At 36.8% G+C, this 27742-nt stretch overlaps 1 protein-coding gene across 2 annotated transcripts in view; it reads left to right on the forward strand.

Moving 5' to 3' along the window:
• The first annotated feature begins 10435 nt into the window (after nt 1-10435).
• Nucleotides 10436-27742, forward strand: part of mkxa (mohawk homeobox a) — a 35568-nt gene continuing 18261 nt past the window's right edge. For both annotated transcript variants that reach the window (XM_065242350.2, XM_065242351.2), the window contains exons 1-5: nt 10436-10733; nt 11505-11784; nt 13724-13883; nt 15275-15428; nt 19990-20319. In XM_065242350.2, the coding sequence (XP_065098422.1) occupies nt 11609-11784; nt 13724-13883; nt 15275-15428; nt 19990-20319 (820 nt within the window). In that variant the 5' untranslated portion in view covers nt 10436-10733; nt 11505-11608. The remainder of the gene's footprint in view (nt 10734-11504; nt 11785-13723; nt 13884-15274; nt 15429-19989; nt 20320-27742) is intronic.

Genomic DNA, 27742 nt, shown 5'->3' on the forward strand with positions numbered 1-27742 from the left:
CCTGCAAGGGTACGAAACAATCATGGATCACATTCAAACTTGGTTCCCTTGTGAGTACTTGGACCTGAATACAACCCGAATGTGGCCACCATATGGATCACAGCGCCCACTAATGTGTGGTTCAGTTTCTTAATCTTAGATTTTGACGTTCATCTTTGCAATAGTGATTTTGCACACGTTTACTATCTTGTCTAGAAGTGGATTTATTTTTAAAAGGGTGGATTTTGCAAAAAATGCTTGCATTTACTTAGAGGGTTTTGCAGCGAAAGACAGTCGAATTTGATAAATACCAATGAAATTACTATTTATTGTCATTAAAGTAAATTAATTGATGATTGATTGATTGATGTTTTTAATTGTTTTCAATGGAAGCGCAGCTTTTTTCAAAACAGCCAGCTCTCTGCGGTTTTTCCACGTCCAGCGCTGAGAGTTGAAAGAGATTCAACACTGTAAAAAATTAAAAGTTGAGTAAACTTAAAAAAATAAAGCAACCAGCTGCAAAGCATTTTTGAGTTTACTCAACTTCAGTGGTCGAAGTTCATCCAACTACCAGTCCAACTCAGAGAAATGAGTAAGCACAACTACGGAGTTCCTGAAGTTCAGTAAACTCAAAAAAGCTTTGCAGCTGGTTGCTTTATTTTTTTAAGTTAACTCAACTTTTATTTTTTTTTAGTTTATTCAACTTAAAATTTTCTTCTAACCTAATTTTACATACTATTTTGTCACCCAAATTATTATATGGCCCTGACATTATAAGAATCCAAATGCAGGGATTACTGTAAATGCAATGCAAAGACTTTCAACATACAAACATTTTTTATTCAAACTTTGCAAAACACATTTTCTGTGGTACAGAAATTTTAATGTAAAGTTCTATACTCTAATCATCAACTTGTAAAGTTCTACTATCCTCCAATCTTGCAATGCTTTTAAAGTGCTGGCATTATACAACACAAATTATTTTAAAGTGCTGGAGTAAAAACATTTGTCTTTAAGTGCTACAGTATCAAGCTTAAAATGCTGATAAAACAGTTACAACACACCTTGAATGGTATTTTAAAATGTTGTCTTACATTTAGCACATCCATGCAACAAACTTGCTAAAGTAATCAAGTAACAAACTGTTAAAACAACATTTCACCTTACATTAAAACTCAAATCTTAAGTTTCTGAACGGGAGGAACTGGAAGAACAAATTAGTGCTTGCCTTGCTTATTGACTGCAGCTACATAGACATTACTTTGTTTTTGAATGACTGGACCCGTTGTGAGCACTGGGGGTCAAGGCCAATAAACACTTTTTGAATAGTTTCAAAAGTGTATTTAAGTTCTTTGGGATAGTTCATGTTCAGGCAGTAAATCAACCCAAACAGGAGAACAACAGCAGTGGGAAGGTCTTGGACATTATCCAGCACAACTAGCTCCTCAAGAACAACAGATAGACACCTTACATTTGGACTGGAATGGATGGTACCAACATTGTCTTTGACGATACTTAAGATGCCCATCTTCATCCCCTTTGTGTATTGGTCTTCTGGCTCTGTGTCCTGGAGTAAAAAGCAGCATAAAAACAGGGTTAGTAAATTTAATTTCTCTTAGTTTATATCTGCTGTATTCATATTCTTGTACACTCTTTAATTTTATTTATTCTTTACTATTGCTACACTTTTTTAATCTCATGAATGTGTACTTTATTGTTTTCACAGGTTGAAGATCAGAGGGAATGTCTCAATATCAAGTTTTTCAATGTCTCAATATTGCGAAACAGTAATATTCCATTGTGTTCGCTTTGGCATAACACTTAATGAATTTGTGCCCTCAGGTGAAATCAGACTGATCACTGAGAAAAATTAAAACGGTAACACTTAACAATAATGTTTCATTAGTTAAACGGATACTCCACTCTAAAGTGAAAATTCTGTCATCATTTACTCACCCTCATGTTGTTTCAATCCTTTATGAATTTCTTTCTTCTGCTCAACAGAAAGGAAGATATTTAGAAGAATGTCAGTAACCAGACAGTTTCATGGTCTCATTGACTTCCATAGTATATATTTTTTCCTACTATGGAAGTCAAAAAGACCAGAAACTGTCTGGTTAATGACATTCTTCTAAATATCTTCCGTGTCTTGACTTTTTGACTCGTTTAGAAGCGTCTCTTGACTGCTTCAGAATGGAGGTCAAGGGCCATGCACAAACATGTCATTAAAACAACACTTAACGTTCATTTTCAAAACTGTGCTACTCACCGAGTGGTTCGTGGTGTTTGTTGATGATTAAAAACAAGTAGTGTAGCAAAATACAGTTGCTGTCGTGTTTAATATATTTGTTTTTAATCATCAACGAACACCACGAACCACTCGGTGAGTAGCACAGTTTTGAAAATGAACGTTAAGTGTTGTTTTAATGACATGTTTGTGCATGGTCATTGACTTCCATTCTGAAGCAGTCAAGAGACGCTTCTAAACGAGTCAAAAAGTCAAGAGACGACCCATTGTCAAAATTTCATTGTCCATCACTGTAGTTCATCCAAAACAAACCAGAAATGAGACTCAAAGTGTTAAATACCAGAATTATCCTTTAAGCATTACCAAGTATTAAATAAACTTTTTTTTACCATCACTTTGTCTCCTAATTTCTCTTTTCCCTGTCCTGCCTCATGTCAGATAAAACAGTTAGTTGATGCATCTTCTTACCAGGCAAGTCCTCAGAAAGTTTCCTGATTTTTCTCTCATAAACACCGGGAGCCCTTTGAGAGCTGTAGCCTTTCTATGAGCAAGGACATCAGAGGTCTGAAAGACAGAAAAACAAATACAGAACAAATTATATACATGTTATATCCAACCAGAAGCAGAAATAACGCTCCAAATGTAAGTTTTACTGGCAGAGGTTTTCTTTTCAAGAAATCATCAAACTTTCATGTGGACTTTGTAACTTTGCAGATCGATTGCATGCACAAATACCTACATTTCACATTAAAAAAGGGGTAGCATCCAAAAATATCATGTTAGTTCACTTTAACCAGAGATTCTTGAGAGAGATTTGATAAATACCTGATTATCAAGTTGGTCCAGGAGGGTTTTCATTTCCTCTCCATATGCTCCACCACGGGCTCTGTACAGCTTGATCATCGGTGATGCATATTCATCCAAAGATGAGAAAAAGGTACTCTTCAGGTTGGTTTGAGTAATCCGGTAAAACTCAGCAGATACCTTTAAAAAACATAGTTAACAGTAAGAATAAAGTCTACACAATGTAAAAAACACAAGTCAATTCATATTTAAAAACTTACCTGATCTTCAAAAAACAATGCTGGCCATTCCCTTAGGACATCAGCCACAAGAGGTTCTTTGTCGACTATTTCCTTTCTTCTCAGTGGGAATTTGACTGTGTCGTGTTTCTTCAAATGATTCCTGATATGGTTTAAAAACTGAGATGGTTGACAAACATCTTTAAAATCACATAACTCACATGAAAAATTAAAGTGCTCTTTAACTGCAGTAGTCTGTTTGTGTGCTCTTGACAAATGTGATTTTAACGCACCTACAGTTTTGAAAGTGCAGATGCAGTCAGTATACAAGCAAGGCTGCTGCCAGGATCGTACTTGATAATGGTGAAATCTGTAGTGTTTCAAAAGGACCTCTCTGCTACTGTGGGCAAATTTGCAAAACTTACACTGCATTCCAAATCTATAAAAAGAAGAAGAATTAGTTAGAGATGTGCAATGTTACATTTCTACAAAATTAACATTAAAGGTAATTAACTAAGAATGAACAATACTTGTACAGCATTTATTAATCTCAGTGTTAATTTCAACATTTACTAATACATTATTACAATCAAAAGTTTTATGTGTTAACATTAGTTAATGCACTATGAACTAAAACAAACAAACAATGAACAACCGTTTTTTTATTAACTATTATTAAAGATTAATAAATACTGTAAAAAATGAATTGCTCATTGTAAATTTATACATTTACTAATGTTAAAGAACGAGACCTTAATTTACAGTGTTACCATATACTAGGGCTGTTCCGAATACCATTTTTTGAGCTTTGAAGCTCTAGTAGAAATCAAATCAAATATTCGAATTTCGAAGCTTCGGAAGGAGGGGATGAACATATTTTTCTCTTTAATAAAGGCAGGAATCTCTGTGTGTGTGTGTGTGTGTGTGTGTGTCTGTCTGTTTACAGTTGTACACATGTGGCGGATATGTTGCTGCGGACCCAAGGGAGTGTAGAGCCTTTTTTTCGTGCAATATGGACATGATGTGACACGTTTAGAATTAATAAACTTTAGAAATACTACAGAACAGCGCAAGCCGGAAGCGGTGTGCCTATCAGGCGCCATGCTAGAACAACATTAGTGAAACAAAACACAAGAGCAATACTTTTAATAAGGTAGCCTAACATTTGTCTAACAAACAAACACTCCCGTATCAGAAATTAGCAGCACAATAATTACTGACAACGTAAAGGGTAGGCTACTTAAATAAAACAACGAAAATAAATGAACGAAGTTCAACAAACTGTAATAAAACGTTAGCATACATTCAAAATCTAGTTTATTTATAACACTTACAGCATCCAATATGTTTTTTTCATCAGTAGAACAATAAAGAAGATATTTTGCAGAAACCCCAGTGCTCCGTCATGCAAGTCAACCGATCCGCCACGTCGAGAGGTAAAGCATATATATCCAATACAAAAGTAATCCCCCACAACTACGTGTGACATATTGACGTCTTGTGAAGCAAATCAATCAGTTTTTGCAAGAAACTGAACGTTATTTACAACACTATTAGCGTGAACGACAAAGCAGGAAGCGCGCTTTACGTTCGAGGCGATCTCTTTCACTGGTGGCGTTTGGTGGCTGTTGGCTATGGATGTTGGTCTCTCTGCGCCACCTATAGAGCGGGAGCGTGAAGCGCACTTCCTGCTTGGCAAAAGCTCTGTATTAACGCAGTAAAATATTTATATATATATATATATATATTCCAATCTCAAAACTGAAAATCGAATGTCAACCCACGGAACGAATATTCTGGTCCAGCCCTACCATATACCACACATATGCTACGTTAATAAGAATGAAATAATATCGTAAAATATTTAAAGCGTGCCACTATAAAACAAAATAACAGAATGTGGAACAATAACGTTTTATGGAGATAATCTTATTTCTATAATCGTTTGAAGACTAAATCAAACTTATATTACGGTTCAATCACATGTTCTGAACACTTGGTCGTGTATAACTTAATGTTACAGCACAGTATGCCTGTAGTAAACAGAGGACGAACATTATGAACAAAATTAACACTATCTACCACACAAAATCCACTTCTATATATGTAATTGTTTTAATTGACACACTCTAACCGTGTATTTTTTATGACCTTCAAATGTTAGCAGCTGAACTATGAAGATTGATATCGCTGTCTGAGCTTGTTTGAAAATACAACGTGCTATAGAATGAGAAATGAGTTATTTTTTAGGAACATAACATTGCACTTTATAGTTTAGGAGTACACTTTATTTATCTTAATTTCAACAATAAAATAAAAACTTACCTCTTAACAGACGAAATCCTCCCGAGTCCCTTCGTCAGCGTGGTTGAAGAGGGAAACCCCGTGCTAGTTACCGCGACGACAGACCGCGCATGCGTAACAACAGGAAGTTTAACGGTCGAAATTAAAAATCGAAATATTACGTTTTCTCAACTTAATTGTTTCTGTTTACTGGACAAAATAATAGTTCACTTGCAGTTAAATAGTTTTTATAAGTAAACTCAACATTGCAGTCAAAAATTTGCCCACTCAACTTAAAATTTTAAACTGAGTTAACAATTTGCAAGTTGGATTTTTTACAGTGAACTTTGGGTGAAAAGCTCCGCTGGTCAATGTCAGTTCTCACTCAGCCGTCCAATCACAGTGGAGGAAGGGTGGGACAAATATCACAACAACCATTCAACCAAGCGGCGTGCACAACAAAACTTTTAAACGCTGCTGAAAACGCCTGGAGGACGCCGAATCCCATTTTTTCTTCAGCTGAGCGCTTTGGTAGCTGTGATACTTGAGCTGTGAGCCGGTTGATTGCTGTCATACTTGCCCCGCCCCTCCTCCACTGTGATTGGACGACCGTGTGAGAACTGACATTGACGAGCGGAGCTTTTTACCCAAAGTTGAATCTCTTTTAACTCTCGGCGATGAGCGTGGAAAAACCGCCGAGTGCGGCTTTCAGCACAGAAAAAATCCGCCAGGTGCTGGCTGTTTTGAAAAACACAGCGCTTCCGTTGGAAACAATTGAAAATATGCGCCAGCCACGTGCGTAAAGTTTTGGTGTGCACGCCCCCTAAAAGGGTTTTGCATCCGAACTCCTTAATTGCCAATTTTTTTCATGCATACTTTAAGGACTAGATCCAACTGTATACAATTAATGAGTTAACAGCATGATACCAACCAAATGCATTAGTGCAAACATATATAAGATCTGAAGCAGCACATACAGGCTTCTTTCTTGGTTTTAAACCTGCTTGGGAGGCTTGTGGCTTTGGACCAAGAATGATATTATCCTTGACTTTTCATCAGGATGTGTTCATCAAGTTCTCAGCACCCAACATGGGTGAGAGAAAGAAGGAGGGGGTGAGGTTTACAGCACAGAAACCGAGACTAAAAAAGACAGACAGAGGGAGTACAGCAGCAGGCCAACTGCAGATGATTATCTGTTTTTTGCCGCTTAATATCTTTAAGACCGTGTAATAAGAGCTTTTCACTGTGGATTTTTACACCGCAGGAGAAGGAGGTGGTAAGCGATCAGACCCGATATATCAAACAACCACCAAAGTGCTGCCAATGTGGGTTTTGAAATACTTTATGTACTGCTATATTATATCTGTAAATCACATAATGAAGCCATGTCTAAATGTGCTAAATGTATCTTTAATGTTATATTGAAGTTCCTTTGTTCTCCTCAAATCTAAAATAAACCCTGCCCTTTCAACATGCACACAATCCTCTTAATATGAGGTCACGAAGCGTCCAACCTCGATACGCCAACCACACGAATAAGCACCCACTTCAAAAAAGGAACCGCATTACCTCTCAAAACACTGCAACCTGAAAAGATAACACCATGCCAAAACACAGAGCCAGGCGACCCAGTAGATTACTAAACAAAACACGACAAGCATACTTCACAGGCATTGATGTATTTTAAGAAGCCGTCTTTAAAAGAAAAAGAGAAAAAATGAACCAGCAGCTCTACACAATTCGTTTTTTGCGAGGTTGAAAGACACTAATTCCATTTAGATTAGACACAGTAATTGTTTTAATATATGTGTGGAAATACTGAATATACATACTCTGATTTGTACATTTAAAAAAACATGAATAATTTTCAAGATTCCCTAATAGGTATAACTGTTCAACAGTCATATATTTTCCACGAAAAGCCAGATGATTTTAACAAATCTTGTCTGTGGCTTCTTTAAGTGGCCCTAACAGCATAGCCTTCAGTTTAGTCGCTGCTTAACTCCCTATTTAAGGCTTGTGGCCAGTGTGAAATGCAGTTAAATGGGGACTATATAATAATGACACCCGGAAAGCCATCAGGACAGGCAGTCAATGAGATTTAAGATTTTAATGAGTAGACATGGAGATAATTTCAGGAAATTAAAGTCCTTAATGTGTGTGTGTGTGTGTGTGTGTGTGTGTGTGTGTGTGTGTGTGTGTGTGTGTGTGTGTGTGTGTGTGTGTGTACCTGGTAATTATCACGTTGTGGGGACCAATTGTCCCCACAAAGATAGGAATACCAGTGTTTTTGTGACCTTGTTGGGACATTTTGAGGTCCCCATGAGGAAACAAGCTTATAAATGAAACAGAATGATGTTTCTTGAGAATGTGAAGTATCAGAATGTTTTGTGTGATGGTTGGGGTTAGGGAATGGGGCAGGTAAGGGGAATAGAATATACAGTTTGTACAGTATAAAATGCATTACGTCTATGGAATGTCCCCTCAAAACATGGAAACCAGAATGTGTGTGTGTGTGTGTGTGTGTGTGTGTGTGTGTGTGTGCGTGCGTGCGTGCGTGCGTGCGCGCGCGCGCGCGTGCGTGCGTGCGTGCGTGCGTGTGTGTGTGTGAGTGCACCCTGTGGGACGGCTCAAGGATTACCTGTTAAATTTAGCCTTGATCCATCACTTTCTGATTATTGTGTTACTATATGTTGGAACGGTGAGTCAGATCTTTTTTGACATTTACACAAGGTCACATGCTAAAACTATCCAGTCATGTGCACCATTTAGTTAAATAAAACATCTGGTTTGTCATCAAATCTCTGTCTGTCCTCTGTGGAGTTTGGGTTATTTCACATAAACACTTAATTGTTGTTTTATGCAGATGTTGTTGCGGTAATTTGTTGCATTAAACAGAAGTTTAATGTTTTAGCCGAAAAGGAGTAGAATAGTAATGAGAAACACTTGTTGCCCCATGGGGTTTAGTTAAAAAAATGTAGTTTCCAAATCATTCTGCTTCTATATTATATTAATCGCACACTCTTCCTTACAAGAGAAATAGTTCGATTTTAGTGACACCATAAGCTCAACTTTAGAATAGACTTGCATTTATCCAAAAAACACATGAGCTATTGTATCCTTCACACCTTTGTGATTATTTCCATTGTTAAACGTGTTGTACAAATAAAGCTGAACTAAATAAAATGATGCTTAAATAAGACACAGAGTTTAACACCCAAAACACCAGACTAGTTTACTGGGTAAGTGCATTTAAAGGTCATTACCACTGAGGTTCACAGTGCACATTATCTCTCCCTCCGACCACACCTTAAAGCAGTGGGCATCCACTGGCATAAACCACAGGGTGATATGATTACCTGGAGGATGGAGGTAAACAAGAATAAACCATCATGGTTACCATCGAGATACAGTACCACTGTGTGAAAAATGATATACAGGGGACTGTAAAGGACATGATTTCTCTGGTCGTTAGTGGTCGTGCAACACTTTCTTTTTCTCTCCGTGAATTAAATTCACGAGGGGTGTGAGTCACCCGGCTGATGTCCGGGCGAGTTTCTTAATTAAATAGGTAAAAATAGACCCAAATAAAAGCAACGCGCCAATTATACGAGGCGTAAGGAGCGCACATGTGCCTCTGAGCTTAGTCACTTCACCTCCAAACACTACCCTGAATAAACCCGAAAGACACAGTCAATGGCATTCAATGTGATGTGCAAGTAGTGTAATTTAAGAAAATGAGAGGGTACCAGAATCGATGCTCGCGAGGGAGCTCACGCAAACACCGTTTCCCCAGCACGCTACGTCTCCAGATAAAGCGTCACACATATGGCATTGATGTAATTAATTTGTTTATATATCGGTTTATAGAGGTTCTTAAAGTAAACCGGAATAGAAAGTAATTGTAGACCTCGGTAACGCTGTTTGAAAAATATTTTGGTTGTTCAATGAAGTGATTCCGCTCTTAAATGTTAAGACGATAAAATGAGGTCTCTAGGGATTATCTGTTCTAGAAAAGTCAGCGTTTTTGGTGAACGAGAGGAACTCAGATTTCCGTCAAGTCAAAGTTATTACAGGGAGTAAAACCACCTGTGCGAAGTTGTGATAAATTCACGATTAAAATAAGTTTTTGGGGTTTCAAGCTGTATTAAAATATTAATTATTTAGTTTTATTACACGGCTCTTCTGAATACTTTATTCTGATTGGTCAGTCGCGAGTTTCCAATGGTCCCAGGTAAAAACAGTAATCATCCGGGTACTGCGCGTCATCATGACTGGCACTACTTACATGTTTAATGTATTACTCCGCAGGTTTGAATTTGTTACAAATGAGCTATACAAATCAATATTTTTTTTATCAGACTTTTAATGGATTTTGCCAACTAACCAGTATTTCTGAATGGCCTGAGACGGAGATTTAGTGCATTTGAAACTAAAGTATTTAATGAATGAATAACACATTGCAGCTTTCAGTCAAAATCATCATCTTATTTTGGACTGTTGTGGCGTTTAGCGGCTTTTGCGCTGCTCAATTCTTGTCCAATTATTTAAGTAGTTTCACTGGGTCCTGACTCCTGACAAAACTATCAGGGTTTATTTTGCCATAACAACCTGCTGGGTGTAAATTGGTACATTTAAGTTAAGTATAGCTTGTCAGCATATCAAGGAATAGCATCTAACCTAAATGTAACGTATATATTTATTCACTCCAACTTTATAATGAATTTCTATTCAGCGAACGATCTAATTTTTTATCCTTAAATGTGTCCGAGGGGGATATGACTGTTTTCTACATCAGATTCAAGTCAAGCTGCTTCTGATAAACTGCGTCCAGTCACACCAGTCTGATATTAGTAACTCTATACAACTATCGTGCAGTAGGGTGATGGAAGCGGTCCAGACTTGAATCCGCACAAGGGAATACACTGTTGCACTGGCTGTCTCCCGGCAGCCTCCCCCTGCTGGGCCGCGGAACCGGCATAAAACAATCACGTTATGTTCGCCGTCTGAGCCGCTTAGCTGGGAAACACGAGACGAGTCGTTTATTCAGGTTCCCGGGTGCGCGTGAATAAAGCGTTGAGGCGAGAGTGGCTCGTGCGGTTTGCGCATAGGATCTTAGAGCAGGGAACATGTGAGAGGGGAATGGGAAACTGGAAACTGGATTACACTTTACAGAAAGACGCAGAAGGGGAGCTTTTAAGGTACAGTCAAATACCCTATATTTTACTGTTATGACTACGTGTTTTCACTTAATGTAATCGTTCAATGAATTATGGTGCACTTGGTCAGTGAGTGATAGTTCAGTGTGGAAAGTTGATGACTTTAAACGTTGAATATATATTTTACATTGCTTTGGCATGTTTCAAAGGTGCCACATAGGCTCATTTTTATTCATAAGGATTTAATTTATTTTTAAAAGAATGAATACTCTACATTTCAGTTTTAATGTGTAGAAATATAAATGAGTATAACTAATTGATAAAATGAATAGAAATAAGCGAAGAATGAAATGTTTTACATAAAACATTGTTTTTAGTCAAATTTTCAAGTAAGAATTATGTTTGCTCATGTCTAGTGTGTCTTTAAGCACTTATGCAATTATGTGTCATTAACTTATTATAAAACCTCTTTGAGTCAAAAAACGTGCCATTCTGATTTCTCATTATTCTAGGGTTATTCAGGTTTGCACGACCACAAACAAGCTGTAGGCTATTTTACTTCAAAGATGTTAGTTCAAGACGCTTCCCTCAGTCAGTCAGTATACTCAGACATGTTTCAGACTCACGCGCTCCCTGAGTTTTCAGTCTCTGTTTTGTTTTGGTGCGCAGTCGGGAAGTCTGACAGTTACTTTTGGACGCATTTTACAATATATTATAAACTATAGAGTAGCCTAAAATTATGGTTTCCACGAGTATGTTTGGGATTTCTCAAGCGTGACAGTCAACAAAATTTCAGCTTATTCTGTTTCACAGGATTTTGACAAGAACTCAGCGCAAGGGCTCCACTGAGTAGGACATCTGTTGTGGCCGAGGCGCGTTCAGCGGACACAGGGAAAAGAAGGACTTATAAACCAAAGATGAACACAATTGTGTTTAATAAGTTAAGCAGCCAGGTTTTATTCGAGGAGAAGGCGAGTGAGGTGGAGAGAAGCAGTAGAAATTATTTAGAAGTGATCGATGGACAGCATCCGGACCTGCTCACCAGCAGCCAAGTCATCAAAGATACTTCAGCTAACCGACACAGGAGATCTGGGTATGTCTGAAACTTTTGTCCTTCGTTAGAAAAAAAAACTGTTTAATTTTACTGTAGATTAGTGATGGGATGCTAATGATTCCATTGTAGGCTACACTATTTATTTTGCATGATGGAATAATTGTTATCGTTAAATAAAGACAGAATGCGCATTGTAATGCTGATAGCATGTACACGCAATAATTCAACTTTGTGACACATGTTTTTAACAATATTAATGTATTTCCTAACACTGTGACAGCACAGACAACATTTAACAGAATGTTGACAATTTAATGACCAACGAATTAATCGAATTTTTTAACACATTTTTGTTTCATTAGGCTACAGTTTGCGCTTATTTGTTGTTGGAAATAACGTGCTTTGAAATTATATGATTTCGCCCTTTTTCTGATGTACGATGCTTTGTGGCTTTTAAAAATAGGAATTGCAGGAAATTAACAAAATTCAATTAAGTCGCTGTCGATGGTGCTGAATTAACACATGGTTACGTTTTGGGCACACGTCAGGTCATTCGTGTACGGTAGCGAATTTTTAAACACGTCCAGGTCTGTTTCTAATAAATAAACATTTCCTACTGTATGTGTGGTCCAGTCAATCATTTTTTTGTGTAGTCTCATCCCTTATTTGCCTTCCCTCCAGATCCGAACCCAGAGCTTTCAATGCGCAATCTGTTTATCCCTAACCTGCGTTTTATTTACAGACAACACAGTGGTGCTTTATATAATTAGGATGTTCAGTTACACCGAATCTAAAAGCGGTGTCTTGTGAACTGCTAGAATTAAACCCCGTGCAAACATCCTCCTCTGCGGGCGAGTCTGGCGCGCGCGTTTGCGCGTGTAAGGGGAGTCAGTGGGATAACACTACAGCAGAGCCGGGTCTCCTCCAGGGGAATATCACTGTTAATGAAAATTATTCATATACATACAGAGGTGTGTGTCGCTGATATCGAGAACAGGGAGGAATAAAACCTTTAGGCTGTTAATACAGATCTGGGTTACAAGGAAAATATTTGCTGAACATGAACCACGGACGGGAGAAAAATATGTTAAATGTGCAGTCAGGTTTCGGGAAGAATGCAAGGTGATATTACAGCGCCATACTGACATCTACAGGTTTAAATATCCAGCTTCTGTATGTGTATATGGTCTGTATGTTTGAGTAAAACTTAATCTTATCATTTGGGGGATTTAGTTTCTTGTCAGCGACTTCATAGACTTGAGTCATTATATGCAGGAGTATGCAAAAATGTTTTTGTGTAGACGTTGGATTAATCTGTTAAATTCATTTTTATTTTCTGATTAATAAATTATTAATGAATCAAAGGGGAAGTCTCTTAGTGGGAAAATTAATTGTAACATTTGACTGAAATTAATTGTAACATTTGACCCAAATTTGACTGAAGGAAACTGTAAAATACAGTAAGCTTATTGCAATAACAAAAAACAATGACATACAAATTACTACATAACTACCAACTATGCAATATGTTTTCATTTCAACTCCGTGATGAACAATGATTTACTTACTAAACGAAATTTAACTTAGAAATGGGACATATAAATAAAAATACATGTTAAACTTAGGCCCTTGCTACAGGCCAATTCAAACATATATTAGTAGTAGGAGTAATAATAAAAAATACATTGTTAATGTATCAATATAAATAAAATATAATAATACTTAATAAAACTTTTTTATTTTTAATAGTTTTTACTTTCTTACAAAGTCATTTTCTGACATTATTTGGCAATGAAAGAGCAAGCAGAAGAAGCTCCCACAATGATTTCAAATATAAGACCTCTGTAAAATATATAATAAATAACTCCAATTTAATGTTGAATTGTATCTGTTATGAAGGAGCAGTTCTCCACCCACACGACTGCCCATGCTTAAGTGACTCTAAAAACTGAATGAATTAACTTGTGTTTCTCCACAGGTCTCGTCAGAACCCTGGAAAAGTACGACATAAACGGCAAGCTCTGCAGGACATGGCCCGGCCTTTAAAACAGTGGCTGTACAAGCACCGGGACAATCCGTACCCCACAAAAACAGAGAAAATCCTTCTCGCACTTGGCTCGCAAATGACACTTGTGCAGGTGATCCAATTCATTTTCCACAACCTCTCCATAAGCTTCTTACCAACAGTACAGTAGTAGTGCTGTTAACCGGGGATTGCTGAAGGTGCAGGTGTTCAGTAAACAAAGCAAATGCCAAAAAATTCATAACACTCGTTGGTGATACATTAGTGTTTTTTTTATTGTTTGGCAATAACATATATTTAAATTCCTTGTGTTCAAATCTTGTATGTGTATCTTCCTGTCTGTGTATAAGTATCAGTTTCTGTGTACATATCTGTCACAGGCTCTGTTTCTGTGTACAAAGACATAAACATGTTCTCAAAATTTGTTAAGAATGGCCCCAATCTGAAGATGCTATTCTGGATGACCTTAAAAACATAATCTGGTTTTAATAGTCATGAAAGGGAGCCATTTATTTACAAAATGGTAAGCAGGCTGCAATGCGATACAGAAAAGTCACTCAAAAACACAAACTATACATGGTTCTTAATTACTTACATAGATCTACACGTTGTTGTTGTTGTTATTATTATGATCTATCTCAAAACTTTAGTATCAAAGATACAACCTTTGTCATTGTTAGTGTATTTTTTCTACGACTCTAGACAACACATGCAGATAATAACCAATATGTTCATCCTAGAGTTTTTTAATATTTCATCGGATTATGTGTGTTTCAATTGAACGCCATCCAATGGAAAATGGTTTTGCTTTTTGAGAACATTTAATATCTTTTATATGAAGCAGACATAAAAAAAATGCATGACTTTAAGCGAGTGCCACAGAACAACGCCTGTCACAGGTTGCTTGGAGTCTGTCAGGCATAAAGGTTTTTCTTCTATAACATCAAATGGTCTCTGTTAAATGGAGAAGGCTGGGTTGAATATTGTTTTTATTGCAAAAAGACAGACATTGTGCAGAGGAAAAAGAAAATTATTAGGTGTAAGTTGCAAAAGCCAGAATAAGCTACCAAGTCATTACCATCTCGGTTGGAAAACATTAATGCAATGTTTCATTCACAATGTTCCCAACTGGGATATCTGTGTGTGGTAAACATAAGCCTACTGTTTTTTTTCTGGTTTCATAGTGTACCGATAAATGTCTCGACGGCATCTGGGTCATTTAATCCATGCAAAAGTGTTTGTGTGGGCTTGTTTTTCTCTTCATATCAGGCATTCTTAGAAATAACAGGATTAAGATAAAACAGGAGTATAACATGTATATCATCAAGGCCAGTGTTGTCATTTGTGAAACAATTGCAAGCTACAATGAATTGATTTTTTTAGCTTTTTTACAAGATTTTACAAGAACTGTCCTTTGTACTATCTTCTCTCAGTATTCATGCTTGCTTTGGCATTTATTGTCAAATTTTCCTCAACGTCATTCCAACACTCTTCTTATTTTTTTAGGTGTCAAATTGGTTTGCAAATGCTCGACGGCGACTGAAAAATACAGTCAGGCAGCCTGATTTGAGTTGGGCTCTAAGGATCAAACTCTATAACAAATACGTCCAAGGCAATGCGGAAAGATTGAGCGTCAGCAGCGACGAGTCTTGCTCTGAAGGTAAGACACACACACACACACACACACACACACACACACACACACACACACATTCTGGTTTCCATGTTTTGTGGGGACATTCCATAGACGTAATGCATTTTATACCATACAAACTGTATATTCTATTCCCCTTACCTGCCCCATTCCCTAACCCCAACCATCACAGAAAACTTTCTGCTACTTGACATTTTCAAGAAACATCATTCTGTTTGATTTATAAGCTTGTTTCCTCATGGGGACATCAAAATGTCCCCACGAGGTCACAAAAACACTGGTATTCCTATCTTTATGGGGACATTTGGTCCCCACAACGTGATAATTACCAGGTACACACACACACACACACACACACACACACACACACACACACACACACACACACACACACATACACACACACTTGTTTAACAAAAACTCAGACACACTAAAATTCATGGAGATGTAAATCAAGACTGGGGGTGGAGAAAATGTAAACATTTAAAGGTGAAGTGTTTAATTTTGCAGTCACAAAATGGAAAAGCTAAATAATTGGTCCAAAAAAATGGCTCCTCCCCATGCTCATGCTATACAGTAGTTTGCCATGTCTGCCTTGTTTGGAAGCAATTTTTTGTGCCACAGTGTTTACACTTTTTGTAAAAAAGTATGCCCTTCCCCTTTAACAATTGTCATTGAAATACCCATTTATCAATAATTTGAATACTGTGGAGCACGTACTTCTCAAGGTCTATTGTGGTTATGACCCCAAATGAAACACAAACTCAAGCAGGTGCATAAACAAGCACACATGTAGCCGTAGCACATACATCACAACTAAAATAAACACTGTCACTGTATAAGTAGACACACACTGTGCAAGTAAAACATCTCATTAAAATAAGCAAATTTTCTTACATCCATAATATTATTAAGCATGTAGCTGAAACAAACCAGACAAGGTGCATCAACACGGATGTTTTATTACAAAGCAGCGAGTGCAACACTAAAAATTTTTATGAAGCTGTATAGCACCAAAGCCGTAAATCTGGATGGGATGTGTTGAATATAATGCTTATGTGCTCATCCTTCCCTGTGTTTAAGTTAACCAGACAGACGGGCAGACTCACAGACAGTCGTCCATGCTGTGATTAACACACCACAATGAGGGGTCAGGACTCCACCGCACACATACACACACACTAACATGCACTTACATGCACAAACACATGAAACATTTTAGCGAACTATCTAAAGCTGTTTCTTGCTTCTTTGCATTCATTCTCTTTGACATTTGTTACAACTACAGGCACTCTGACAATCTCTTAGCATTAACAAGCATCCATGCACATTCGCTTATCATATAGTGACCTCAAAACATGAACACAAAACACAGACAGGAGGCCGTCTCAATAACTTCCGCTGATTTCATACCAGGCTAATAAAATTTTATTTTAACCCCTTACCCTCACACAAACCAGCTCTCATTAATACATTTACATTACATGTATGCATTTGGCAGATTAGTTCATGCAAAGGGAGTGACAGTGCATTCAATATGTACATTTTATCACACACACAACCTAACGCTTTTTGGCTTTGGCTCTATCATTCAAAAAATATTTAAGTTAGATTAATCCTTTTTTTACACAATCAACACACACATCTCTGCTACAAATAAACATTTAAAGTTTGTTTGTGGGACGGACCGTTATCAGACAATTACACTGAAAGTGACAGGAGTCCAAACGTTACAACTTACCCCATAGGTGGGGTTAATTGTAACAGACAGAGGGTTTGTTGTAACATCTGCAAAAAATGTGGTTTTAAGACTAAGAATTCAATAAAATTCTGTCTATATACTAAAGGTGGATATTGGTTATATATCTGCCAATAATAGATAGATATCCAAACATTCATCCATCCATGATCCTTCATCTAACCATCCTTGTATTATGCATAAATGGATATAAATATATTTTTTGAAAGGGCTGCAAAATTAAGACAAAAAATTTTATAATTGTGAGTTATTTCCCCTGATATTGTATTAACAGTTATCATTTTGATTAATAGTATTTACGTTGGTTTCCTTTTTATTATCATTGTATACTGGAGGCTTAATTGTAACACTGTGTACCAACTAACCCCGCAGTGTAAAAATGTTTTCAATCCCAGCTATCAGTTACTAGGACTTGCTGACATGTTTCAAAGTGGTGTTATGTTTTAGCTCGGCCCTGTATAAATATGTAAAGTAGCTGTGTTGTGCCCACTCACCCCTATCATACCTACAACCTTTTGTGTTGCTAGCGCAGTGCTCGACCAGTTGAGATTAGTAAAAAAGTTTTAAAAAATTAAGTTAGAAAACATAATTTGGGCAATTTATAAGAACCACTTAAAATAAAACACAGTCATTGTTTTAAAATAAAGTTAAAAACAAAGTTTCACAATAATTGTGTGGATTCTACAAATAACTTCTCTAAATCTGTTCACTGACTAGAGTGTACCTGTTTTTGTGTCTTTTTGTACTCCCCAAATCAAGAAACATTTGATGAACTACGGCTGTACGCTTTAATTAAAATAAAGCACGATTTACTGCAGTGCAAAAAAAGTTAATTTTCTTTATTACAGCACAACAGTATTTGTTGTACATCCTTTAAATGTACGTGTATATATTTATTAGATTCACCAAAACAGAATGAGCTTGTTACATACGAACTAGCATGTCATACAAGCCATTTCCTACTGTGTATATGAAATAAAGTAGCTATACAGCATTTCAATCACATAAAACAAGTATTTTCTCATAGTTGTTTGGAGAGAAGATGTATTTTGTTGTGCAGACGTTTCATCAGGTCTGTCATTCATGTGTCTGGCCTCAGTAATTATGTGCTACACAGAAGATCTGAGCTTCAGACACACTCTTCACAGGTTTCAGTCAAGATAGAGCATTACTGTGAAATCCCAGCTCACTTAAGAGGCATTCACTCGGACAATCCTGACCTCGTATCCTAGGAAATGTTGTGTTTGTGTGAACAGCACTGTGTTTGCCCATGTTTCCTACATTATGGGATGGTCGTCAGGGTAATATACAAAGAGAGTGCGCTTAAAAAAAACTTTAAAATGAGTTTACTTTTTGCTTATGAAGTGGACAGTGTTATGAGACATTGGATGCAAGGTCTATAATCAGATATATTCAATGACATTTGACATATATTTATTAAACGTGATTGACCAAGTGATGTACAAAGTGCACTAAAGGAAATGTGTTCTTAACTATTTTCAAATAAAGCAACTAGCAACTTACAAACAACAAATAAACATACTGGCTAATAATCAAGGACATCTGGATTAAATTAACTACACTCAAAAAAGCTGGGTTATTTCAACTGAGGTTTGGGTCATGGACATTTAGGTTAATGTATCCAACTTTCGGGTTCGTCCATATTCAACCAAGTATCATGAAATTATGTACCTATAGTCACGTAAATTTGTCAATCTTTTCCATGACACTGACACGTTTTTCTGCCTATTTGTGTGAACATGTCAGGCATTTCTGTTTACGTGTCACTGTAACGTATTTGTCACTCAACTGCTTTGTCCTATTTTCAAGCCATTTACACTTTGGTTTAAGGTTAGATTTGGTGTTTGCGTTAGAAAGTCACTTTAAGTATTGGTTTATATCTTTATTTTAATGATTTTTTATATTTTATGATTTTTAAACCATTGTCGCCTGGCATTAGGGATACAGTTGGATAAGGATGTAACTTGATGTAATCTAACCCGCAACCGAAGCAAAAAGGGGGAAAAACATATCAGTGTCACGTAAAAAACTCACAAATTTACATGACTATAGGTACGTAATTTCGTGATACTGGGTTGCCATATTTTCCCAACCATGAGTTAAAACAACAAGTGTCTTATACTATTGTGTACATGTGTGTTATTAAATTCTACATAAAGTACAGCTTGGTACACAAAAAGTGTTATGTATAAAATGCTTTTTCCTTATGTAAGTACACAGTTGTAAGGCATATCATCAAGTGGGAGCCAGAAATGTCACATGCATGGACAAGTTTTTTATTTGTCAATATTTTTTTTTTGGAGACTTGGTAAAAATCGGTTGCTTTTATAAAACTCTTCAGTCTAATGCACCATCAAATTATGGATCTTGGACTTTTTTATTCTTTCACCTAAGTATGGAAATTCCTCCTTTATTCTTGATTTTATTTTATTTAAAATTGTTACAAACTTTTTTATTTTTAAGTTGAATTAGATTCAGAAAAGTCAAATGAAGGCCCTCAAGGCTCAGAGAGCAGCAGTGATCAGTCTGTCAGTGCCAAATTTTATCCGACACACTCACTTGCTGCAGGTGGGAGGCCTGTGTTTTCAATCTCTGTAATCCAATCAAGAGTAAGTCTCCTCCAGAAAAATATGACCGTGTCTTTCCCTGCTGAGAGGGTGTGAAGGCCAGGAGACCAAAATATTGACTTAAACAGTTCAGTTCTATTTTTCATTTGATCTGTATCTATAACATGTCCTCAAATGTGCATTGACACATTTCTATGTATCTGCTCTGTATCATGTCCAGATGGTGACCCAACAGCACGCGCCTCCGGTGGGGAATTCAATAAGCCGATGTACCAGAGCGTCATCAAGAAGGAGGGCGGAGCTGTGGGGGCGGGTCTTCGAGCGGCGGCGGAAGCCTCGTTGACTGACGATTACGTGTCTCCGCCCAAGTATAAGAGCAGCCTGTTGCATCGTTACCTTAATGACTCACTCCGTCACGTGATGGTGGCTAATGGCGTAATGGACGCGCGGCGGAGGAATCACTCAGGCTCCTTTAGCTCTAATGAGTATGATGAAGATCTGCTGTCACCTTCATCTTCAGAGGCAGAAGCCAATTTCATCTACAGGACTGGTGAGCTGCTGGCAATATTTCTGTGTGTGTGTTTGTTTCTTTTTTTGTATGTGTGTGGACGATGGGCATCTTGAAGCTGTTTCATGAGCCCAATATCAGCTGTGTTTATGGCCATGTTGGGATTTTGGCTCTTTGCTCTGCAACTAGAGAAGTTGTGACATTGGGATCATATGTTTTTTTTTCTCCTTACACACACACACATGCACTCAGTTAAACACATAAAATTCTCCAAGTCACTGAATTTCTAACTTGGAATTTGTTGATATTACAATGAAATATGATAATAATAGTATAATAATAGTGGTAAGTTAAAAAATATTGTAGTTCAATAGTGCAAAGAATGTGCACTTCTCTATAAATTGTTTGTAGTTTTGATAAAACGTTTAAGGTTATGCGAGTTCACATTTGCTTTAGCAATGAATTCAGTAAACATAGTCATGGTTTAGTCTTCAGCCTATTAATCAGACAGAATAGTTATTAGGATGATTATTCATACTCCCCCATCTTAAATCTCCCTTTTTCTTTATTATACACTTTTGTCATGTGTACCATTAGTTTGTGTGTCCTTCTTGGTGTGTTTTTGCATGGTGTATGGTGTGTAACCTACATAATATATGACAAATCGTAACTATTTTACAAGGTTTTCATACGATCGTATTTGTACCTTGTTATACGATCTCCTCTTGATCCTGTGATGTTAGCTGTAGGGTTGCTATATTATTGCTTTCTCTAACAATCATACATCATTTTTTATACGATTGTAACAGCACTATGTGGCTATAACAGAGGCTTGTGTATAGTGGTGAATGCACATTTTTTTGTGCATGTTGCATTGCTCTCTGCGGTGTCCAGTTTTGACTCAAGGAATTTCCTCCTGAGGTCCCACAGAGACACTAGATGATCATTGCTCATCTCAAACACAGGCATGTTTCATCTGTTAGAGATGCAGATAAACTTCAGTGTGGCCTGATGTGACACACAAGCGGAATCTGCAGACTTGTTTTGCATTTTTTATATTGATTTTGGTGGGAAAATGTGGAAATGTGCTAAACGGTACTGGAAGCATCACCATCTTATTAATAGATGGACAGAAAATCACCGTGAATTTTGCAGAAAGGACAATTGAAAAAAAGAGATGCATATTTTCACATATCCTTAATCAGGTCACAACATTTGCTTGGGAGTCTTTCGACATAGAGGGTCTGCTGCTGTTGTCCAGGTGTTTGTAATTCAAGGTGTTTGTGATGTTATCACGAATCTTTTGGACGTATAAAAAAGATGGATATGTTTTGGGAGAGTCCTGGTAATAATTTGAGCCCTGTTTATCCTCATGCGCAAGAAGGTCAGCCCGTATTGATCATTTGTAAGCATTTATGTTAGATGTTGTTTAGTAGATCAATGCTCTCCCTCTCTTCTATTTAGGAAAGAGAGGTTTCTTCGGGTCAGAACATTGTGTCTTTGTCATAACTGATAACAATGTTTGCTCCTCACTTCTTTGCCTAAATATTGTTGTTCACATCAGAGCCTCAGGGATCTCGCTTTTTATTTTGACCATTTCTTATTGACAAACATGGCTTGCATTATCTGTAAATGAAAGACTTTGGTGCGTTTCGTTTGAATGTTTGTTTGTGACTCCGTTGTTCTTAAACCATTTTCCTCTTAATGATTATTTATGTGGTGTTTGTTATGTTTGTATAGACACTATCTTCGCTTTGCTCGACTTCAATGGTAAATATCATTTCTTGGATGAGGATTCTGATGGTCGTGTCAGGTAGTTGAAGTGTCTGTTTATTATTTTGCTACACGAAAGGTTTTCCACAGTTAAGATCGCACACAGCGATCAACATTTGCCCGACAGAATAAGGGATCAATCAGAACAAAATACAACAATAAACATTACATTAAATTGATATTAGATTTGTCACTCAGTCGTTGGCAAAAAAAAGAAATGCCGTATCTTCAAGGCGATGACATCATTTCCTTCTACAGTTTCAATCTGTCTTTTTGTCCACTATTCTCTTTTCTTCCGATTGCTTTGTTACAGCGTTCCAAAATATTTACAATCAAGTTTCAGCTTATTAGGGCATGAGGTTGAAATTTTAGATGTATGGTTGTTTTCTCAGATTTTTTTTTTTTTAATCACTGTCTGTCTATTTCTGCTTTGTATTAGCCATGAGGATTTTGTATCTCAGACAAAGTGCCATCTTAGTGTATTGGGAACTTCACCGGTTATATGTAACTTAATGGAACAAATTGAAACTAAAAGAGGGCTCTCTGCTACAAGACGTGGCAAACGTCGGGCTAGCGAAGCCTCAGCTCATCTCATGGAAAACATAAGAAGTTACTGTGTAGAGTGAAAGAAAATGCAATAGTAACCCTGATAGGAGTTTCATTGAAAACAAGAAGCAAGAATTCCAAGCCACATGCCAGGGATTTTATGTCAAATTGCTCTTTAATGGGATATTTTAAGGCAGGAATCTCGCATTTTCCTTTGATGCATTTAGGTCTGTCCTGTATGATATAGATCACTATGCAGCACTGTCAGATCGGATGAGGGCTCACAGTAGACTGAGACCGTGACGGAAAATATTTCTCAGATCGTTGTTGCTGTATGACTTTTTTTACGGGCTGCATCAGACGGTAGAGCTGGATGAATCTTATGAGTCACGAAGAAATGTGTCATTCAGGACAGTTTACTCTAGTGTTATTTGTCCTTATATTGCTTTCAAGTTCTTTGTGATGCATTATACAGGATCGTATGTCATTCGAAAGGTATTTATCAATACAGGCCTGTAGAGCTGTTATTTTAACTCTACTTAGGTGTGATTGATACTGAAAATAAATAATGTTAATAAAAATCTTTTTCAATTAATCATGATCCCTAACTAATATGAATTTAATTATAATTGATGCTATAATTTGTTTACGTAGTCCAACAATAAAAAATTCAATAAAACAGCCACCAAACCTGACAGGTTGACATCCTTTTTTTAGGTTGTCTTGTCAATTGAGTTGTTTAATCTCACAATCTATTTCTTTTTTTGTAAATCAGTTGTAATTTATTAATTATAATTAAAATAATAAATTAATCAGGATATCATTCATTTTCATTAAAGTCGGTGTAAAGTGATATTGTGTCTTTGTCACAGAAAAATGTGTTATTAACCACCCAGTCAAATTTGAATTATAGAAAAACCAAAAGTTAATAAAATAAGTTATCAAAATCTGGAAAAAATAAGCAGCATTCTTTGCTTTCAAAGGCTGGAGGTGCTGAAACCATGCCCACTTCCGTGAAAGCTGCCGTCTCCCTTAACTCTCAACAGCCTGAATGGATGCTCGCGATTGTGTTAGGTTAGTTATGCTCGGTATTTCGAATGCATCATCGAGCTACCATTTTAACCCCAACCACATAATCCTGAACACAGAAATGTGGAAAACTGTGTTGCGGTGTAATTTCACAATTCAGTACTATAGCTGTAGTTCTTTGTAAAGTGTTGTTTGTAATACATGTCTAATAGGGTGGACCTTATAATGGGTCTTTTTTATGTTCAACTCTCACCCCCTAAACGTGTTAGGATATCAATAAAAACAAAATTTTGTGTGCAAAATTTTTAATTGTTCCTACAATATCTAAAGGTTGCTCAAAGCCTTTGAATATTTCTGAAATCATATATTTTTGCAAATACTGTACCATTTAAAAATGCACAACACACATAAAACTTGCTTCTTTGAGGGTAACTTTGTTCCCGTTATTTCAGTCTCTTCTGATCTGAGTAACCATAAAGCGGACTTGCTTTGTGTTGCTTCAGCCATTTTCTCAGATTGTCTATTGTGCTTCATTCACATTAAAGCTTTCTTGCTTTAAAAGACATATCCCAACTAAAACAGGAGTTTTAATTGCATGGAGCATGGTCAAATAAATCCATTGCTGCCATAAGTATATATTATTAATTATACATGCTAGCACAAAGTATCATGTAATACGCAAAGGTGTTAAACTTCAAAGGTCTTGAGCAACCTCTAAATATTAATTAATACTGAAATATTTTGCACACTTTTTTTATTTATTTATTCAAACATATTGGTGGAGTGAGAGCATGAACTTTTAAAAGTTGAAAAATAAGGACCACCATAATGTCTAACATTTATAGTGTGTTTAAAAACAATTCTCTGAAACTACTTCACACTAACATATTTTAATCAATTTGAATAAATTAGATGAAAATTATGTGCAGCACACGTTTCTTTCACATTTTCTAAATATGGGAACGGCCTCCTGCTGAAGTTGAATTTTATCATCTACTGCATATTGTTTTGTAATGATTTCTTTTAAATGAGATGTTTAGGGCCACAGTGGTGGCTGTCTTCTTGCAGTCTTGCTCTTTTATAGCTCGAACGTTACTTTTCCAATGTTAAGAATTTTCTTTCATTGCCCAGAAATATGAAAAAGCTGAAATTTTTATATGTTTGTGATCTGTAATGAGTATTAAAATAACAGCCAAAATATTTTTGCCAAAGACAAAAAATGAAGGTATGGTTTTCTTTTTCCGAGCAAACTTCTGGCTGAGGTTAAGCGTGTCAGCCGTGCGCTGTGGGACACAGAACCAAGAGCGTCACCTGTGTTTTACGACATGAAAAGACCTTCTCATTCAAGGTCATTGGACATTAAACAGAAGCAGGAGGCAGAAATATGTTAAATGAAAACAGAGAAGGTTGACAAGCCCGCGAGGGATCGTAGGTGCCAGTCACTTTAGTCCTGCAGAATCACTGGACTTAAGCCATCGAACTAAAAATGCATTCTGCAAGAACATACTGTACAATATCTCCAACTAAAACTCATCAGGGAGGATTTCAAGCCAGCCTTGTCGTAAAACTTTGCGTTTCGTTTAGGCCTAAAAACAGTATGTTGTTTAACAAGCCAAAATGGGTGCGCATAAATTTGGTTCTATTAATGTGTAGGCCGCACACTGTTTGTCTGATGATTGATCATCCCAGAGTGTTTACAGCTGGAAACATAAAGTATATTTTATTGCACATACTCCAAGCACACATACAGTAAATAAAAACATTTAGAGTCCATGCCATTAAAAGTTTTAAAAAGTCACTCTCTAAAAGCACTACAGGCTTTGGCTAACATGTAATTTTAGTGTTGTTTGACAGTGAAGTACAGTACAGGAGGAGAGATGTGTAATTGAGAGGAGATGCCGGACAGGAATGTGTCATTTAAAGAGTACATGCTGAACCGCCTGATTTACACTAGCTGAATGCTCGCTGACCACACATAGCGGCAAGACAATATCGCATCCAGCTCTACTGTGAAAATCTCGCACAGCAAACATTTATGACAGAAAAATGTTTTTACTATCCATGCTTTATGTGTGTACGGATATATGATGGATATACTGATATATTTATTTATGCCAGTATTCATATAAATTCACATGATATCAAAACAGTTATTAGAAAAAAACAATAATGAATCTCTCCCTAAACCCAGTGGGGGAAAGCATATTTATATTAATTAGCCCAGAGGTCTTCAACCTTTTCCAGGCCAATGACCCTTTAATGGCTAGAGAGGAGGAGGAGCAAGAACGTTACAAAGATATAAAAATTTGAATTTTATGTATAAACAGTAGTACATACTGTTAACATACTACCTAACATTTTAAATTTACTGAATAGATTTAAACGGGGAACCTTACGTTTTTTATCATTTTTATTATTAGCCTGTTAATGCATTTTGTTTGATGCTTAATTTCATTTTTCCAAAAAATATTTTGAATTCACACAATATTTGGAGACCCCCACAAATACCACCACGGACCCCCAAGGGCCCCCAGACTCCCTGTTAAAGACCCATGAATTAGCCAATTCATAAAATAGTTCTGAATTGCCATAAGAATTTGTTGGCTGACAATGTGGGGTTTTCTGTTAAATACGTCGATTTTTCACTAAAGAAATGGTTCAGAAAATAGTCAAGTCAAGTCAAATTTATTTACTGTATATATATCCCATTTTTACATTGTTTTAAAGCAGCTTTACATTAAAGGATAAAGTAAAGAAACCGCAGAAAACTGAAAATTATTATATATAAAGTATATAGAGTAGAAAATGGTAATATTTATTAAAATCTAATAAAATATTTTTATATTAGTATATTCCTTTTCTCCCAATACCAAACATTTAATCAATAAATATGATAAATTAAATATGTGCCTGTATAGCTGTATACCTAGGGAACACACAAACGAAAAAAAGTATACCTTGTAAAGCACTGTAAGTCGCTTAAAGGCAGGGTCCATGATCTCTGAAAGCCAATATTGTCATTTGAAATCACCTAAACAAACACGTCCCTACCCCAATAGAATCTGGACCTTTTTTTTAAAACCCGCCCCACACATAAGCAAACCCAGGCAACGATGTCGATTAGTAGACACGCACCTTGCTGTTGATTGGCTATAAGTGTGTTTTGGTACTCGGCCTGACTCCCTTTTCCAAAGCGTTTTTCAGAAATCGTGCACTCCGCCTTTAAGATAAAAGTGTTTGCCAAATGCATAAATCTAAATAACAGGCATCATACTAAACTACTGTAGATATGACGTTTTAAATAAAATAAAAACTGTTTACATGGGTAGATAACCAGTGTAGTTGCTTCAAAACGTCAATCTACAACAATTAGTGATCACATAGAGACATGAATTAATGGCCTTAGTATGTATGCCACACATTTGGCAGATGTTTTTATCCAAAGCGACGCACAACACATTCAATCTAGACTTTACATCAGAATGTGTGTCCTTTGGGAGTCAAACCCACAATCTTTTGCATTGTTAATGCAAAGCTCTACCACTTGAGCTACAGTGTTTTAATGGACACATTAAGCCAAAGCAGCTTATAAATGAGGGAACATTCAACAGACACAAACGTGCAGAAAAACAGCAAGATTTTCCTCTGAGGACTGGCTTTACCAAACAGCCTCTATTCCCCCTCTCATCCCTTAGTGAGCAGGGAGGAACAACCGAACAATCCAAAAGAAAGAAGCGACTCAGGCCAAGATTTGAGCTGCAGTTGTCAAGTTGAGGTCTCATCATCCATCACCAGAGGGAGAGAAGATAGAATGCTGAGAGGAGAAAGGTGGAAAACAGAGAGATGAGGACAAGGGGAGGAAAGAGAGATGAGGGATGAGCTGGAAATGAATGGATGAAAGCTGAACTATTGTGAAAGGGGGAAAAAGGTGAATAATGCAGAGTTAAAGCCAAAGAAACCTGGGATGAGAAAATACATGACTTGTGCAGTAACCTAATGAGAGATTCAGATAACTACTCTGATGTGATGATACTTACAGTATTATGAGAACGACAACTTTATGCCTTTTTAAAAGCTTTAAAATTTTTGGATAACAAGCAAACATCTTTATAGTTTT

The sequence above is a fragment of the Paramisgurnus dabryanus genome, chromosome 1 (assembly GCF_030506205.2).
Source record: "Paramisgurnus dabryanus chromosome 1, PD_genome_1.1, whole genome shotgun sequence".
NCBI lineage: Eukaryota > Metazoa > Chordata > Actinopteri > Cypriniformes > Cobitidae > Paramisgurnus > Paramisgurnus dabryanus.